We start from the raw sequence: 20,041 nt of genomic DNA on the forward strand, positions 1-20,041 counted from the left end.
CGAGTTAGATCCCTGGGTCAAGAAGATCCCCTGGAGAAGAGAATGGCAACATACTCTAGTATTCTTGCTGGGAGAATTCCATGGACAGAGGAGCCTGGTGAGCTACACAGTTCCTGAGGTTGCAAAGAGTCAGTCAGGAATGTTTATATGTCTTTTTAGAAATAGCAACACTGTGTAAGTGTAATTACAAAGAAAAAGATGGGTAATGCTACAGCAAACACACTTTCCTCGGACTCCTAATGTTGACTTTTCAATCTGAATCTAATAAATCATTTATGACTCAGCTAAATTACAATTTCAATGCAAGATGAATGGAATGCACAAGCAAACCCATGATTACAGTGTATAGAAAGCTATATTGCTCACTTCAGCCATGTCAATTCCATCCTAATTACCATGGAATCTTTAGGCACTTAAAGATTTATATTTGCCTTAAGCATTTATGCTGCTGCTGCTAAGTAGCTTCAGTCATGTCCAACTCTGTGCGACCCCACAGACGGCTGCCCACCAGGCTCTCCCATCCCTGGGATTCTCCAGGCAAGAACACTGGAGTGGGTTGCCATCTCCTTCTCCAATGCATGCAAGTGAAAAGTGAAAGTGAAGTCGCTCAGTCATGTCTGACCCTCAGCGACCCCATGGACTGCAGCCTACCAGGCTCCTCTGTCCATGGGATTTTCCAGGCAAGAGTACTGTAGTGGGGTGCCATTGCCTTCTCTGTTAAGCATTTATAAGCCCATACTAAATGTGTCTAATACCACTGGGTTTTATAAACAGTCAAAGACAATTAATCACTTATATTTATGAGATAATGTGATGAAATATTTGCAGAGCATCTCCTAGACAGGAAACTGTGGGGCTGAAGTACCTCCAGTGATCACTGGCATTATCTTTCTATTCATAAAAAATGTGTGAGCATTAATAGAGAAATAAATACTCTAAATATTGAAAAGACTATAAATTGATTGACCTAAAGATACTCTTTTAAGGACTTTGTATGTCAATTCTGCCTCTAAGAATTTATCCTAAGAAAATAATCACAGATGTATCTAAAGATTTATCTATCCATATATTCACTAAGACAATCAATAATATAAACTCCCATAGGAAGGAATATGCAATCATTAAAAATGATGTTATGGAAGAACATATACTGACAAGGAATTATTTACAAAATATGCTAGGTGGAAAACAGGTAATAAAATGATATATAAGCTGTTTTTGGTGTCAGCCAAGATGAAGAAAGCTGATTGCAGCCCAACATTCCCAATGACTACAACTAAAGCTCCTCAGATCACTCGCTCAGTCGTCTCCGACTCTTTGCGACCCCATGAATCACAGCACGCCAGGCCTCCCTGTCTATCACCAACTCCCGGAGTTCACTCAGACTCACGTCCGAGTCAGTGATGCCATCCAGCCATCTCATCCTCTGTCGTCCCCTTCTCCTCCTGCCCCTAATCCCTCCCAGCATCAGAGTCTTTTCCAATGAGTCAACTCTTCGCATCAGGTGGCCAAAGTTCTGGAGTTTCAGCTTTAGCATCATTCCTGCCAAAGAAATCCCAGGGCTGATCTCCTTCAGAATGGACTAACAGTTGGACCTCCTTGCAGTCCAAGGGACTCTCAAGAGTCTTCTCCAACACCATAGTTCAAAAGCATCAATTCTTTGGCGCTCAGCTTTCTTCACAGTCCAACTCTCACATCCATACATGACTACTGGAAAAACCATAGCCTTGACTAGATGGACCTTTGTTGGCAAAGTAATACCTCTGCTTTTGAATATGCTATCTAGGTTGGTCATAACTTTCCTTCCAAGGAGTAAGCATCTTTTAATTTCATGGCTCCTAACAAAATACAAAAACCAACTACCTGAAGACTCTGAAAAGTACACATACCAGATGTATCAGGAATTAGAGGGAAAACTTAAATAAAGATCCATAATGTGTCAGGCTCATGGAGCTTTACTGTCCTTTCTCACCTAGAACTGACTTGAGGGTAAGTTGAATCCTGGAATTATGCAGCAAGCACAGACAGCCAGAACTCCAGAAAAATCGCTTTTTTCCCAGCCAGAGGTCTGGGGAAATGACTCTTGTGTGCTGGAGACTGTGAATATTTTTTTTTCACCTTTTACTTCACTCTCAGCTTTGCTCTGAACCCAGGCCCCAGATAGAGAGCTTCACTGTCAACAGCACAGGTACCTGAAACCCCAAGAAAAGCCCATATTTCTAGCCAGAAGAACTGGGAAAAGACCTTCTTACAAAGGACTCTCCTGCTGCTTGTCTATAAGAAAGTTCCAATTGTGTAGGCTGCACAACGGCATGGGAGGCTAAAATTCTGAGAGGACTCCATCCTTCTGACCAGAGGAACCAAGAAAAAGAGCATGTGAGAGTTGTAGAGCATGGGAGAAATCATGGAGAGAAGACAGATGAAAAGAAGCAATTCCTAAGCCTATGTTATGAACTAACATAAGTCCTGGACCTGACCAGAACAAACCTAAAGAGGCTCAGCAGAGGGGTCAAGACATAAACTACCATAGAAACCATTACACTAGTTCTAGACTAACTTCTGAGTGGTATAAGCTCCAGTAAGATCCAAATATCCTGGCATAGAATTTGAAATTTCAGCTGACATCAGAACCACTATGAGACAGAATATGAAGGTTGAACCTAAATTGATTGATTGCCTCCTAAACAATCAAACAGAAAACCATTTTCCAAAGGACATTAATCTTGTCAATATTCAAGGAAAAAGACAATTAACAAATACTTATTCCAGGTTGGCAAAGATGTTGGAATTATCACACAAGACCTTTAGAGCAGCTCTTCAACAATCCTGAATAAGGTAAAGGTGAACATTGTTTAAAAGAATAAAAGATAGAGATGCTTAATTGAGAAGTAGAAGCTATGAAGAAAAGAAGAAATTTTAGAGCTGAAAAAGACAAAAGCTGAAATTTAAAAGCTCACTGGATATTTTTAATAGCAGATTGTAGATAACAAAGGAAATAGTCACTGAATTAGGAGATAAATCAATAGAAATCACAGAACCTAAAGAACAGACAGATGGATGCAGGAAAAATATTTGAAGAAATAATCATTGAAAACTTTTCAAACTGGGTTAAAGACTGTAGATTCAAGAGGTTCAGTTCAGTTCAGTTCAGTCATTCAGTCCTGTCCAACTCTCTGCGACCCCCATGAACCTTTGCATGCCAGGCCTCCCTGTCCATCACCAACTCCTGGAGTCCACCCAAACCCATGTCCATTGAATCGGTGATGCCATCCAACCATTCATCCTCTGTCGTCCCTTTCTCCTCCTGCACTCAACCTTTCTCAGAATCAGGGTCTTTTCAAATGAGTCAACTCTTTGCGTGAGGTGGCCAATTTTGGAGTTTCAGCTTCAACAACAGTCCTTCCAATGAACGCCCAGGACTGATCTCCTTTAGGATGGACTGGTTGGATCTCCTTGCAGTCCAAGGGACTCTCAAGAGTCTTTTCCAACACCACAGTTCAAAAGCATCAATTCTTTGGCGCTCAGCTTTCTTTATAGTACAACTCTCACATCCATATCTAACTACTGGAAAAACCATAGCCTTGACTAGATGGATCTTTGTTGGCAAACTAATATCTCTGCTTTTTAATATGCTGTCTAGGTTGGTCATAACTTTCCTTCCAAGAAGTAAGAATCTTTTAATTTCATGGCTGCAATCACCATCTGCAGTGATTTTGGAGCCCAGAAAAATAAAGTCAGCCACTGTTTCCACTGTTTCCCCATCTATTTGCCATGAAGTGATGGGACCAGATGCCATGATCTTAGTTTTCTGAACGTTGAGCTTTAAACCAACTTTTTCACTCTCCTCTTTCACTTTCATCAAGAGGCTCTTTAGCAAATTCCTAATAGGGTAAACTCATAAAAACATGGCCAGACACATCATAATCAAACTGTTGAAAATTAAAGACAAAGGGAAAAAACTTCAAGCAAGCCAGCAGAAAATAACACATTACATTCAAGGGAGCAATGGTTTGGATGACTGCAGACTTCGCATCAGAAATCACGGAAGCCAGATGACAGTGGCACGACATCTTTCAAGTGATAAAAGATTAAACAGAATTTTATGCCAGTGAAAATATCTTTCGGGACTGAAAACAAAATTAGGAGGAACTCTCTGATTAAGGAAAACTAAAATATATAATTTGTTCCCAGTAGAACCAATATTAAGGAAATACTAAAAAAAAATTCTCAGGCTTACAGGAAATGATATCAGACAGAAATGTGGACACAAGGGCTGAAAGAAGAACAACAGAAATGGTAATATCTGGGTCAATAAACAGACTATTTTACTCAACCAAGTTATTTAAAACGTTTGACTTGACAGCAAAACTTATAACACTGTCTGTGGATTTCTCAAGTTATGTGGGTGTACTTAATATGACAACTAAGTGGGGTGAGTGAAGCAATAAGGTTGGAATGTTTTAATTGAAATGGTAAACTATTCACTCTAGAGTATGTAAAGTAAGTTGTGTATTCAGTAATCCAAAGAACAGCAACTATAATAATACAAAGAGATGATCCAAATAGCCAATAGTGAAATTAAAATGAATATTAAAAAATAAACTAGTAGAAGGCAGGAAATGGGGAATGAGGGAACAAAAAAAAAGGTCAGAAAAAGAAAATAATAAATGGCAGATCTAAATCTAACCATTTCAATAATTAAATGTACATGGTATCTACTAAAGTATAGAGATTATCAAATTAAATTTAAAAATAAGACTCAATATGTTGTCAACAAAACAATCCACTTTAAATATGTCACTATAGATAAAAAAGTAAAAGGATGAAAAATATACAATCCAACATTTATCAAAAGAAAGTTGGAAAAGTTATGTTAGTATCAGGCAAAGCAAACTTTGGAACAAGAAAAATTATCAAGGAAAAGGAAGAATATTTATAACCATGAAACAAATAATTCATCAAGATATACAGCATTCCTAAATGTGTATGTACTTAACAAAATATATGCCCCAAAATATGTGAAGTAAAACTGAAACAAGAAGTAGACAAACACACAATTACACTCAGAGACTTCAGAGTTCCTCTCTCAGTTAATAAGAGAGTAGTCAAACAGAAAATCAGCAAGATGTAGGGGACCCGATCAACATTATTCACTAACTTAATGTAATTGACATTCAAGTGTACATGGAATATTTAACATGACAGTCCATATTCTAGGCCATAAAAACAAACAACAAATTTAAAAGAAGTGAAATTATGCAGAAAATGATTTCTGATCAGAATGAAATTAAACTAGAAAAATGACAGAAACATATCTGAGATATAGCCAAAAATATATAAATTAAACACCACATGTTTAAATAACCCATTGTAAAATAGAAAGACTCTGGTGAGGGCAAGGGGTGTACAGGAAACCTCCCTACATTTCCTCAATTTTGCTGTGAACCTAAAACTGCTCTAAAAAAATGAAGTCTTAATCATTTTTTGAATTTCAAAGGAAATATTAAAATATTTTAAAATGAATGACAATGAAAAAAGTGTATTAAAATTTGTAAGATGAAACTAAAGCAGTATTAAATATTATAAAAGAACTCAATTTAATAAATAACCTGTTTCCACATTAGAAAACTAATAAAAGAAGAACCAATTAAACCCAAAACAAACAGAAGGGAGAAAGTAATAAAGTTTAAGAGCAGAAATCAATGAAACTGAAAAAAAGAAAAACAACAGGACAAAGCCAATGAAACCAACAGCTGATCTCTGAAAAAATAAACAAAACTGAGAAGTCCTTAGCCATACTAATGAAGAAAAGAGATACAGATTCCCAATAACAGGAATGAACTTTGGTTATCACTACAGACACTAAAGACAATGAAAGAAAAGGAGAGAATGTTGACATTAGATGAAATGGATCAATTCCCTGAAAGATATAAACTACCACATCTCAAAAGAAAAGAAATAACCTGAATAGTCCTATGTCTTGAAATCAACCAAACTGAATTTTCAACAAAGAAAACTCCAGGCTCAGTGATTTTCTCCTGTAAATTCTATCACAAATTTCAGGAGGAAGTAATACCAAATTTACTCAGTCTTCTTCCACAAATCAAGGAGGAATAAGGCTAACCATTACAATACTAACAAAGTCAGGCCAAAAAAAAAAAAAAAACACCTCAAAAACTACAGACAGATATTCCTCATTAACAGAGAGATAAAAGCAACATCTATTTCTGCTTTATTGACTATGCCAAAGCCTTTGACTGTGTGGATGACAATAAACTGGAAAATTCTGAAAGAGATGGGAATACCAGACCACCTGACATGCCTCTTGAGAAATCTGTATGCAGGTCAAGAAGCAACAGTTAGAACTGAACATGGAACAACAGACTGGTTCCAAATAGGAAAAGGAGTACGTCAAGGCTGTATATTGTCACCCTGCTTATTTAACTTCTATGCAGAGTACAGCATGAGAAATGCTGGACTGGAAGAAACACAAGCTGGAATCAAGACTGCCGAGAGAAATATCAATGACCTCAGATATGCAGATGACACCACCCTTATGGCAGAAAGTGAAGAGGAACCAAAAAGCCTCTTGATGTAAGTGAAAGTGGAGAGTGAAAAAGTTGGCTTGAAGCTCAACATTCAGAAAATGAAGATCATGGCATCCGGTCCCATCACTTCATGGGAAATAGATGGGGAAACAGTGGAAACAGAGTCAGACTTTATTTTGGGGGGCTCCAAAATCACTGCAGATGGTGACTGCAGCCATGAAATTAAAAGACGCTTACTCCTTGGAAGGAAAGTTATGACCAACCTAGATAGCATATTCAAAAGCAGAGACATTACTTTGCCAACAAAGGTCCATCTAGTCAAGGCTATGGTTTTTCCTGTGGTCATGTATGGATGTGAGAGTTGGACTGTGAAGAAGGCTGAGCACCGAAGAATTGATGCTTTTGAACTGTGGTGTTGGAGAAGACTCTTGAGAGTCCCTTGGACTGCAAGGAGATCCAACCAGTCCATTCTGAAGGAGATCAGCCCTGGGCTTTCTTTGGAAGGAATGATGCTAAAGCTGAAACTCCAGTACTTTGGTCACCTCATGCGAAGAGTTGACTCATTGGAAAAGACTCTGATGCTGGGAGGGATTGGGGGCAGGAGGAGAAGGGGACGACAGAGGATGAGATGGCTGGATGGCATCACTGACTCGATGGACGTGAGTCTGAGTGAACTCCGGGAGTTGGTGATGGACAGGGAGGCCTGGCGTGCTGCGATTCATGGGGTCGCAAAGAGTCAGACACGACTCAGCGACTGAACCGAACTGAACTGAAAATCAACAAAATGCTAGCAAATCGCCATTTCCTTCTCCAGAGATAAAAAGGACAATATACCACAATCAAGTGCATTCACTCTGGGAAAGCAGGATCAACTTAACAATAATCAATCAATGTTAAGAGGGAAAAAGTCATATGAACATATCAATAGGTGCAGTTAAAGTCACATGACAAAATTCAACATCCATTTATGATATTTTTTTAAAAAAGCTTCTCAGAGAGTGAAAAAGTTGGCTTAAAGCTCAACATTCAGAAAACAAAGATCATGGCATCTGGTCCCATCACTTCATGGGAAATAGATGGGGAAACAGTGGAAACAGTGTCAGACTTTATTTTGGGGGCTCCAAAATCACTGCAGGTGGTGACTGCAGCCATGAAATTAAAAGACGCTTACTCCTTGGAAGGAAAGTTATGTCCAACCTAGATAACATATTCAAAAGCAGAGACATTACTTTGCCAACAAAGGTCCGTCTAGTCAAGGCTATGGTTTTTCCTGTGGTCATGTACGGATGTGAGAGTTGGACTGTGAAGAAGGCTGAGCGCCGAAGAATGGATGCTTTTGAACTCTGGTGTTGGAGAAGACTCTTGAGAAGACTGCAAGGAGATCCAACCAGTCCATTCTGAAGGAGATGAGCCCTGGGATTTCTTTGGAAGGAATGATGCTAAAGCTGAAACTCCAGTACTTTGGCCACCTCATGCGAAGAGTTGACTCATCGGAAAAGACTCCGATGCTGGGAGGGATTGGGGGCATGAGGAGAAGGGGACGACAGAGGATGAGATAGCTGGATGGCATCACTGACTCGATGGACGTGAGTCTGAGTGAACTCCGGGAGTTGGTGATGGACAGGGAGGCCTGGCGTGCTGCGATTCATGGGGTCGCAAAGAGTCGGGCATGACTGAGTGACTGAACTGAACTGAAACAAGAAATGGTAGGAATTGTGCTCAACGTGATAAAGGGGGTATGCAAAAAATATATAGCTAATATACTTAAGTGCAAAAAACTGTCCCCCTAAAAGTGAAATGACAAGACTATCCACTCTCTACACATATGATGAGTATCATATTAGAAGTCTTAAACAAGGCAATAAAACATGAAAAAGAAATAAAAGGCATGATGATTAGAAAGGAAGAAAACTGTCTCTATCAGCGATTGATATGATTGTCTACATAAAAAAAAAAAAACTCCATGAAATTCACAACAAAGCTCATAGAATGAATAAGTGAGTTAGCAAAGTCACAGGATATAAGGTCAGTATGTAAAAATCAATTATATCTCTATATACTAACAATAAACAACCAGAAAGTAAAATTTAACAAAAGAATACTATTTGTTTCACTAAAGAGGATATACACATGGCAAGTAAGACAGGAAAAGATGTTCAAGATTATTAGCCACTTGAGAAATGCAAATTATAACCACAATGAGAGGGTACTCCACATCAGTTAAAATGGCCAAAATTTCAAAATATTGACACCACCATATAACTGGCAACATGAGGGGAAAACGTATCACTCATATATTGCTGGTGGAAATGTAAAATGGTATAGCCATTCTGTGGTCCTGCTGCTAAGTCACTTCAGTGGTGTCCGACTCTGTGCGACCCCATAGACGGCAGCCCACCAGGCTCCCCCGTCCCTGGGATTCTCCAGGCAAGAACACTGGAGTGGGGTGCCATTTCCTTCTCCAATGCATGAAAGTGAAAAGTGAAAGTGAAGTTGCTCAGTTGTGTCTGACTCTTCGCAACCCCATGGACTGCAGGCCACCAGGCTCCTCCATTCATGGGATTTTCTAGGCAAAAGTACTGGAGTGGGGTGCCATTGCCTCCTCTATGGTCCTAGATAGTTTCTTTTATTTTTTTATTTTTTTTGCTTTTGTTTTTTTTTTAATTTTATTTTATTTTTAAACTTTACAAAATTGTATTAGTTTTGCCAAATATCAAAATGAATCCGCCACAGGTATACATGTGTTCCCCATCCTGAACCCTCCTCCCTTCTCCCTCCCCCCTTCTCCCTCCCCATACCATCCCTCTGGGTCGTCCCAGTGCACTAGCCCCAAGCATCCAGTATCATGCATCGAACCTGGACTGGCAACTCGTTTCATACATGATATTATACATGTTTCAATGCCATTCTCCCAAATCTTCCCACCCTCTCCCTCTCCCACAGAGTCCATAAGACTGTTCTATACATCAGTGTCTCTTTTGCTGTCTCGTACGCAGGGTTATTGTTACCATCTTTCTAAATTCCATATATATGGGTTAGTATACTGTATTGGTGTTTTTCTTTCTGGCTTACTTCACTCTGTATAATAGGCTCCAGTTTCATCCACCTCATTAGAACTGATTCAAATGTATTCTTTTTAATGGCTGAGTAATACTCCATTGTGTATATGTACCATAGCTTTCTTATCCATTCATCTGCTGATGGACATCTAGGTTGCTTCCATGTCCTGGCTATTATAAACAGTGCTGCGATGAACACTGGGGTACACGTGTCTCTTTCCCTTCTGGTTTTCTCAGTGTGTATGCCCAGCAGTGGGATTGCTGGATCATAAGGCAGTTCTATTTCCAGTTTTTTAAGGAATCTCCACACTGTTCTCCATAGTGGCTGTACTAGTTTGCATTCCCACCAACAGTGGAAGAGGGTTCCCTTTTCTCCACACCCTCTCCAGCATTTATTGCTTGTAGACGTTTGGATTGCAATCACGATAAAACCCAGAAATTGCCCTCTTGGATATGTATGCCAGAGAAATAAAAACTTATGTTCACATAAAAACCTATACATGAGTGTTCATAGCAGCCTTATACATAATAGCTCAAAAGTAGAAACAATCCAGATTACTTTCAATGGATGAATGATTAAACAAAGTGTGGTGCATCCACACCATGACAAACACATGGTAAGGTGAAAATATTGCCTTAGCTGAAAAAGCATTTAATATGCACAACCTACCAAACATCATAGCTGAGCCTAACCTGCTTTAAATGTGCTCAGAAGATTTACATTAGCCTACAGTTGGGAAAAATAATCTAACCCAAAACTTATTTTATAATAATGTGTTGAAGGTCTCATGTAATTTATTGAATAATCTACTGAAAGTGAAAAACCAAATGGCTGTGTGGATACAGAATGGTTTTAAGTTATCAGTTGTTTACCTTCCTGACCCCATGGCTGATTGGGAGCTGAGGCTTGCTATCCTACCCAGCATCACAAGAGCATATCGTACTACATATCACAAGTTTATAAACAAAGCAAGGGTCAGCAGAGTAAAGCATCTTGCCCTGGCTTCTGCTGTCAATGCACAGTGTAGACAGGACGTGAATGCTGGTTTCCTGACTCTGCTCCTAGATGTTAACTACCTGCGTCCTGTCCCAGCCAACGCTCTGAGCCCCTCGGGCTTGCTTGTATTTCCAAATGGTTTCACATCCAGAATGGCGGGGTTCACTCTGGTGACATCCACCTGTGTATGAGAGTGTTCCTTTCCCTTTTTCCCTTCTGCTTAAGCAAAGGAAGCTGCTAGAGGAGAGTCTGAGGCCTTGATCATCCATAACTGCTCACTTATAAGTAAAATGAGGACTTCCTTTGCGGCTCAACTGGTAAAGAATCGGCCAACAACGCGGGAGACCTGGGTTCGATCCCTGGGTTGGGAAGATCCCCTGGAGAAGGGAACAGCTACCCACTCCTGTATTCTGGCCTGGAGAATTCGATGGACTGTATAGTCCATGGGGTCGCAAAGAGTTGCACATCACCACTGAGTAACTTTCATTGAATGTGTAATGCTTTCATACCATCAAAAAACTATAAAGTTGAACCAATGTAAATCGGGGACTGCCTCTACTAACAAAATGTAAAGATAGCCCCAGATAGTGAGAAAATGTTCGCAAATCACATATTTGACAAAGAACTTCCATTTAGCATACACAAAAACTCTCTAAGCTTAACAATAATAAAACAATCTTTTCTTAAAATGGGCAAAAGATTTGAACAAGTCTTGGAAAGAAGATATATATATGATAAGGATGTACAAGAAAAGAGGCTTAACATCATTAGTCATGCTGCTGCTGCTAAGTCAGTTCAGTCGTGTCGGACTCTGTGTGACCCCACAGACAGCAGCCCACCAGGGTCCCCCATCCCTGGGTTTCTCCAGGCAAGAACACTGGAGTGGGTTGCCATTTCCTTCTGCAATGCATGCAAGTGAAAAGTGAAAATGAAGTCGCTCGGTCGTGTCCGACTCTTAGCGACCCCGTGGACTACAGCCTACCAGGCTCCTCCATCCATGGGATTTTCCAGGCAAGAGTACTGGAGTGGGGTGCCATTGCCTTCGCCATCATTAGTCATGAGGGAGATGCAAATTAAAACCACAATGAGATAACACTGTACACCAATTAGAACAGCTAAAGTAGAAGACACTTGACAATGCCCACAGACGAGGACACAGAGCAACTAGAACTCTCATAAATTGCTGAAGGCAGTGCAACATGATGTAACCACTCTGGAAAACAGTTTGGTGGTTTCTTATCAGGCTAAACATATAATTCTATATAACCAAGTGATTCCACTCCCAGAAAAAATGAAAACTCATGTTCATACAAAACTTGGTGCAAGTATTTATAGCAGCTTTTCTTACAATCACTCCAAACTAGAAAAAAACTCAAATGCACTTCAGTTTATCAGTGATTCAACAAAGCAATATATCAATGCCATGAAATACTACTCAGCATTAAAATGGAACAAACTGTGGACACACACAGCAACATGAAAGAATCTGAAATGCATTATGCTAAATGAAAAGAGCCAGATTCAAAGGCTATATACCATATGCTTTATTTATATGTATTTCTAGAAAAAGCAAAACTATAAGGATAGAAAACAAACTTGTGGTTATTAAGATTCAGGGGGAGGGTTTGACTATAAGGGGATATCACAGGAAAATATTCTAATATTTTTAAGTGATTGTGGTGGTGGCTACATGATTCCCAGGTGGCTCAATGATGAAGAATCCACCTGCCAAGGAAGGAGCCCCAGGAGATAAGAGTTTGACCTCTGGGTTGGGAAGATTCCCTGGAAGAGGAAATGGAAACCCACGACAGTATTCTTGCTGAGATAATCCCATAGACAGAGGAGCCTGGTGGGCTACAGTCCATGGGGTCGCAAAGAGTTGGACATGACTGAGCATGCACACAGGCTATGGAATTCTATGCAACAGAATTGTACAAATTTTCTGGAATGCTATGTGTTGATCTGAAATTAAATTGTTTTTTTTTTTTAAACTGCTTTTATTCTTTAAACACATAGCATACATTTTCTGATATTATATATTTTATTTTAGAAATCTGATGTGTACAAACAATTCTTAAATGTATGTAAGTAATCTCACTGAAATACAGGATGTAAAGGTTATTTTTTTTTTCACTTTAACTATTTTTTGGAAAATTCAAGATAACAACATGTCTCAAATATCAACAAAAGTATATTGCTCACTTTTTTTTGCTTCATACCATTAAATTGTTAAGTTATAACACATCCTGACAGGTCTAAATATAAAGTCAACACGAAGGGGCTAAACCATTATCTCAACGACTTTTTAGAATTTCATGCTTCTAAAGCATTGTCTTGAACACATGCCATTTGCTCAAGATTCAAAATGACAGTATTCTTGCCACCTGGTGAATTCCAGAAATTTCTCTGATGATTCTCCATCAGCCTATTTGATCCAGCCTACCGAAGCAACATCCCATACCTTGCTGCCCTCCATGATGGATCTGCTCCAGGGGTCTTCTCATGTGCATAGAGAGAGCCCTGAACTCACTGTCCTCTGGCAGGACTACCAGGCAGAGGAGACAGGGGCTCTTTAACTGTCTAGCCACAGACTGCTAGACACAAAGCAAGCTATGTTGTTATGGAATCCTAAGCAGTAAGATTTTTTCCAAGTGTGCTTGGATCACGGGGACATCTGATTCAATATGGAAAACTGTACTATTGTTCACACTTCCACAGAAACATGTGACATTTCAGGGGAACACAGAGAAACAAATGAAAGCCTCAAGAGCAGCTATTTTGCTAAATGTTATACCAGACACGCGGAATGGCAGAGATGGGAAAAGAAGTGACCTCAGCATGGTCAGATGACTCTGTAATTTCAATAACATTTGCAACTAAGAAAGGGAATGAGTGATTATATCATCAACTATTTCCCCAACTCTGACAAATCCAGGCCCCTATTTTATGTTTGATCCAAAAGAAACACTTTCAAAGAGAGGGAAGAGAACTCTGTGCAAAGTATCCTACTCAAAATTCTTCCCCCAGGTTAGGAAAAAGCATTATTTAATCCTTGAAGTTTATATGCATTTAGGGTCAAGTCTGATTGCACTGAAAAAAAAAAATTGCAGTTTCACCCTCTTTGTATAATATTGAACAAAACAAACCTGTCTAATTTTGTTCAGACTACTCAATGAACTACTGGCCTTCACATGGCATTATGTGGTTTTGACTGGCAAAGCTAAATATCATCATTACATAATGGTATATAGACTCTCCTCTCAAGATATTTTATTTCCTATTTGAAATTAAGCCATGGACTAGAGTCAAGAATATTTTCTTACAAGTATATAAGAAAATGTAAGACAAACTCAAATGCATCCTTTAGTATACTTACACTGTTTATTCTCCCTTTTAAATACTTTTAAAGGTCAAAAATTCTTAGCATGTCTAAAAGAAAAAAATGTATCCTCCAGGTATACTTGACCATTTCCTGTTCTTTGAACACCCCAAGCTTTTCCACATCTGAGCTCTTATTTATCCTGCTCCCTCTGTGGTTTTCTTAAATTCTTTTGCAAAACAGATTTAGATAACAAAAATAAGTATCCAGATTGTATTACCTTAAACCTCTGCAAAAATGCCTTCACCCAGTCAAAACAGAAGACCATGCCTTTGGCTTTCATAAAATCATAATATATTAAAAAGAAAACAACTATAAGAATATTTCCATAGATAATCTGCTAGAAAATAATCAAAGGCATTATCTGCTATGCTACCCAAGGTCATTTATATGACTAGCTGAGTGATAAGAACCTTGCAAAGTCAGTTGTCTGGAAAGAATTGTATTTTTCCTGATAAATTTTTACACTTCCTTTATTCCAACAGTAGAGACAATTCAATCAAATGTGTATTCTTTTTCACTTGGTTTCCCTGAAGATTAGCCAAATTTGTTTCTCAGTTGCAACAAACAGCCTACCCTTGGTGCCAAATACATATTTTTCTCTTTCTCTTAAAGTTGTCATTTTTTTTACATCATTTTAACCATGTCACAATAAAAGTGACATAATTAAATATATTTGAAGTATGCTTAAATGTTTTAAATACAGTAGGCAGAATTAATGTATGAAGGCTGTTTTCTACAAGCTATTCCATAGTAAATGACAAAACAGAAACAGTGTGGCCCAGAGCAGTATTTTTCAAATTGGAATGTGCAAAAGAATCACAGAATAATCTTATTAACAGGTAAATGCTTATTCAGAAAGTCTGGGGCGGAGCCAGAGGTTCCACATTTCTAGGAGGCTCCCAGATAAGATCACTTCTGGTCCTCAGACCACACTTTGATGAGGTAGGGCCTCACCAACATTCTGCCTGTGCATGAATGGAAATCAGTACAGGAGAAATAATGAATATAATGGAGCCCTAAGACATGACAGGGCTTCCCAGGTGGTTCAGTGAGAAAGAATCCACCCGCCACTGCAACAGATGCAGGAGGTATGGGTTTGATCCCTAGGTCCAGTAGATCCCCTGGAGTAGGAAATGGCAAACCCACTCCAGTATTCTTAGTCCACGGGGTCACAAAGAGTTGGACACAACTGAGCACGCACACACACAAGACATGATAACCCTCAAAACGCTGAGAACCACGAACTAGAGCAAATGGGACCAGATCATCACATTTCTGTTTCAATTTTTAAAAATCAAAGCATCTTAAATCCAAAGTCTATAATAATTTCTTATAACAAATGTCCAGTTCATGTTTTTCAAAGAAGTTGATTCTCATTGATGGTTTAGACATTCTATCATATAGAGCTCAGTAAAATTCTGATTGATATATTTCCAAAAATCCACAGTATTTTGAATGGTTATAGGAGGACACACAAGGAAAGAATATTTACTGAACACATGAAAAGATCCCGTCTATTCAAATGTTTACTAAACCCCCACTGTATTCCAGTACTACTCTTAGGCCTCAACATCCGGCTTCTTTTTTCTTTTATTTATGTTGGTTTGATTCTGATTCTTCATGTCTATCATGTTGAGGGTCAATTATTATATAACTTGGGAAATTACTTGATTAGTGAATAAGTGAACGAATCTACATCATTTGAAGAAAATTCATCAGCTGTAATACTGGTTACGAAAATATCTGAACAGTAGTCAGTTCAATATTTTTTTCTTTCCAGTTTATTTCCAGTTAAGAGTATTCCTCCTGGCATGGCATGCTGCACAATGATAATTTCTAAAATACTTCACAGGAAAGAAAAGGCCTAGTTTTTCTGAAGCTATTCCACTTTTATAGATGCTTACATTGCCTGTTGTCACATGTATGTCTCCCCAGCACAGTTTCACAGATGCAGAAGGGAAAAACCTGTATTTTGGTTAAAACTAAAATTAACCAATTGTCTACTATACATAAAGAACTAAGTCACTATCTTATTGCATAAGTACAATAACATTTAAGGCTTTTTTTTAGGTCACAGGCTTTAGAGCCAAGTGTACAAGCTTTCTATTGCTGCTGCAACAAATTACCATAAGTTTAGTGGCTTAAATGCAGATTTATTATTTTATGGTTCTGGAGGTCAGAAGTACAAAATGGGTTTCACAGGACTAAAATCAGGGTGTCAGCAGAGCTGTGTTTCTTCTGGAGTCTCTGGGAGAGAGGCCATTTCCTTGCCCTTTACAGCCTGTAGACACCTCCCACATTGCTTGGCTCTTGGCCCCTTCCTTCACCTTCAAAGCCAGCAATGTTGTATCTCTCTGTGACTTTCTTCCACTGGCACATCTTCCTTCGACTCATTCGTCTCTTCTGCGTCCCTTCACTCTTAAGAAACCTTGCAGTAACGTAGATAAACTGCAATAAACTGTAGATAAACCTCCTTCTTTGAAGGTCAGTTGATCAGCAATCTTAATTTCTTTGCCATGTAACCTCACATATTTACAGGCTTCAGGGATCAGGATGCAGACTTTTTTTTTTTGGAGGGGTGGTGGGTGGTCTATTATTCTGCCTGTCATGCCAAGTATTCCATTTCCATTTACTGACTTGAATTTTCCTGATGGACGTTTAGTTCTCTCACTGTTCTTTGATTCTAGGAAACGAAGCTCTTAGGGAATAACAATAATAGGATAAGATTACTGATAGCAATAATTTGCATTTCAGTTTTTAGCCATGAGCTCTGATTCTATTGGGATGACTCTCATACTCAAAGAAAGATACAGATATGGCTGGAATGGCCATTGCTGCATAACCGTATTCTCCTGGATCCATGTTGCCTGAAATTTCTGAGCTACATTTTGGTAAACTGATGCCACCGATCACAGAATCAGGTGTGACCACCAGGATAAATGTCTTGATTCTCTGTGATCTAAGTTGCCTACAAAAAGGGCCTTTTCCTTGAAGTTTTAAGAAACTAAATCTTCTTTCAGAATTGCTCTAATGGGTTTAGAACCATTAAAAATGTCCAAAGCACTGAAGTAATAGTGTTTATTATTTTCTTAAAACACACAAAAAAATGAGAAATTAAATGAGTAAATTATAGTAGCCTAATCTTTTCATGCCATTAATAGGGATTGACAGGATGGTTGTTTAAACAGCTGTACAATGCTTAAGCGCCAAAGACTCTAAATCTCTAATAACAAAAAGAATAACACTTTGCATGAGTGTTTCTTTGAATATATTCTAGACTGTACTTTCTCACAGGAACTCTAGACTAAGGATTTATTATATTTCAATCCAAAGCCACAGAGATAGAGTTTGAATGATTGGCTGAAGGCCCTATGCAAACTGAATCTAAACGTGAAACAAAGTAAAAGTTTCAAATTTGAATCCATGGCCTGAATTCTGATAGACAAAAGCATGTTTGTGGTGATTATCATTATTTAAAACAGGCAGGTCCAATCGCCAAATGCTAAAATACAAACTGTATGACAGTTTAAGCAGAGTCAGATGGGCTCTACTAAAGTTTGATGTCACACAAAGGTTATGAGAGATATATTGTTTCTTGTGAGTCTTCTTCTGCAACACACAGTAAGCCATGCCAGTGTGAGAAGGTGTCATCTCTTGCACGGGTTAATGACACCCTCAATATGTACCCCTCTCACCTGCTGATCCTCTCTCCTATGCCCTCAAAATTACATCTAATACTTCTGAGAACTGTTCACAGCTCCTATGGTTCTGGTGGGGTTTTCATCAGTGTATCAACTCAATGCAGTTCCTTGGGCCAGCTCTAAGGGAGATCAAGAACAGGATAAGGTAGTGATTCAACAGATTTTCTTCATATAGCCGGTAAAAAAGAATTCTGAAAATCTATGCACATATTTTTAAATAACATCTAAATGTTTAAACATCTAAATAAGTTAAGTTTGCACAGTTGAAAGGGGACATAATTTCTAATGCTCTGGTCCATATTTTTTAGAACCTCAGGACTGCAGGTTTCACTGAGTCTATGGAAGATTAGAAAAGATAGGGCCCGTGGATGAGCTAATCAACCCAAGACGACTTTTTGTCAAGACAAGCCTGACTTTGTTTTTCAAGCAAATATGAAGATAGTTCTAGTAAGACCAGTCCATCTTCTGAAAGCTAAAAGGAACAGATAAATACAACACAGAGCCTTGTCACATGCTTGGGCCTTGGATGAATGGGGCAGAAGAAAGGAAAACTGGCAGGCAATAGCCATGTTCAGAGGCAGATCAGTTTCAAGAAAGAGCTGGAAGTTGAGGAACTGAAAATTGAAACCCCTGAAACACCATGTCCTGGGCAGTCTTTGTGCCCAGTTTGGAGAGTGCTGAGAAAAAAATGACTTAAATTCCTCTCAGAACATATCTAACAAAATACAGATTTAAAACGGTATTTCTACACAAAACTCCCGCTAACTGCATTTCTTTGAAGGATCCTCAGCCTTTGGAAGTATCTCAAAACAGGTATCAAGTTCTCTTCATCAAAATGAAGGGTCAACAATAAGAGATTACAATCTCGTTTGTGCAGCGAACCTCGTGTAGCGGTAGTTCTGGCGATCGATTTACTGGGTTCTACATTTTCACTAGTCCCTAGAACTTCTCGCTTTTGTTTTCTCTGTTCGTACTTGACCATCTTTTAGTGTGTGTTTGAGCTCGTCTTAGTCACCTATCACCTTGAAGTTCCTAGGTTCCACCCCATGTCCTTATTGAGTCTTATGCTCAGGCTGATTCTCTGGCCCTTTTAGTGCCAAAAGTGGTAAGCTGTCGGAAAAAAAGGGAACAAACTACAACTTCCAAGGCCATGATGTTGTGCCAACAGAGGAGCTGCTTATGCAAACTACTGTGAACTTTTACACGGTAAGATAGGGAGAAGTGTAGCGTCACACTGAGAATACATTTGGAAAATCTTTCTCTTCTAATGTTTCTGAGGACAAAGTTTGAAAGTAAATTAGTGACAAGGGGGAAAAAAACAGATAAAAGGAAGACAACTTTATTAGGCGATTTCTCTTCTTTCTGAGGAGCTTTCTCTTCTTCGTGAGGACAACTCTAGTCCTTTCAGAGGAAGCTCCAAGTCATTCGAAGATATCCAGTGTCTTCCAGCTGCTGCAAATTGATCCCACGGTGGGTGCTCTGGAAAGCATCTTGGGGGTCGAATGGGTCTCAGGCCGCTCCTGATCAAGGTCGTCCGATCCATTTGCTAAGAGGAGAATCTTCCCAAGGCACCTCTTAGAAGCAGGTGTGTGTTCCCCTCCAAAGAGCCCACCACCTGGCTTCGACCCATCTGCACTTGTGCCCCAGCTACCAGGTAACGCTGGGTGCTTCCGAAGGTACTGCTGCGGGGGCAGCGGGGCCTTTGAGACGCAGTCACTGGGGAAGAAGGGAGGACGCGGCTGGATGCCGGCGGCACGCGCGCAGATGCCGGCGCAACCACAAACACACGCCGGTTCCGGGTGCGGGGAGGAAGGGGTAGGGGAGGGGGGCGGCCTTACCAGATCAATGAACGTCAGGAATTTCCAGCTCCCTCCGTAGGTCTGATGCGAGGGCATTTCGATGGCCTTGTAGTTGCACAGGATAGAGCAGTAGGACAGCAGGATGGCCACCCGCAGCACCTGGCAGGGGACAAGCGCCATGTTCGCCAAAGGCCTGGGCGGCGGGGAGGACGGCGCCGGGCACGGGCGGGCGCCGTGGGAACCCCGGGCGGGGCGGGGCGGGAGGAGGCGGGGCGCGCCCCGCGGGACCGGCGCGAGCGCGAGCGCGCGGGCGACCTCGCAGGCGGGGCGGCGTGTGCGGGCTCCGGCGGCGGCCGGGTGGGCGGCGTGGCGTCAGCTCTTTCGTCATCTCCGTCATTCTGCTGCTGCCTTCGCCAGCCCTGGAGACCTGGCCGGGGACACCCCCTCGGAGTCCCGGGAGCGGGTGGGCGGCCTCCGAGGGCGGCCGGGGCTCGGGGAGCGCGCATGGGGCTCCGGGAACCGCGGCCCGCGGCGTCTGCCGGGTGAAGACGGAGC

General features: G+C 40.2%; 1 protein-coding gene across 11 annotated transcripts in view; it reads right to left on the reverse strand.

Moving 5' to 3' along the window:
• The window catches only part of AIG1 (androgen induced 1), a 269,768-nt gene extending 249,995 nt beyond the window's left edge, over window positions 1-19,773 (reverse strand). For 4 of the 11 annotated variants that reach the window (XM_045161928.1, XM_045161929.1, XM_045161930.1 and 1 more), the window contains exon 1: window positions 19,526-19,760. In XM_045161928.1, coding sequence (XP_045017863.1) covers window positions 19,526-19,666 — 141 coding nt within the window. In that variant the 5' untranslated portion in view covers window positions 19,667-19,760. Of the gene's footprint in view, window positions 1-19,010; window positions 19,404-19,525 lie in introns of those variants that run through there. The other 7 variants (XM_045161932.1, XM_045161935.1, XM_045161925.1 and 4 more) reach the window with 7 other exon arrangements.
• Window positions 19,774-20,041: the final 268 nt, after the last annotated feature.

The sequence above is a fragment of the Bubalus bubalis genome, chromosome 10, assembly GCF_019923935.1.
Source record: "Bubalus bubalis isolate 160015118507 breed Murrah chromosome 10, NDDB_SH_1, whole genome shotgun sequence".
Classification (NCBI taxonomy): Eukaryota; Metazoa; Chordata; class Mammalia; order Artiodactyla; family Bovidae; genus Bubalus; species Bubalus bubalis.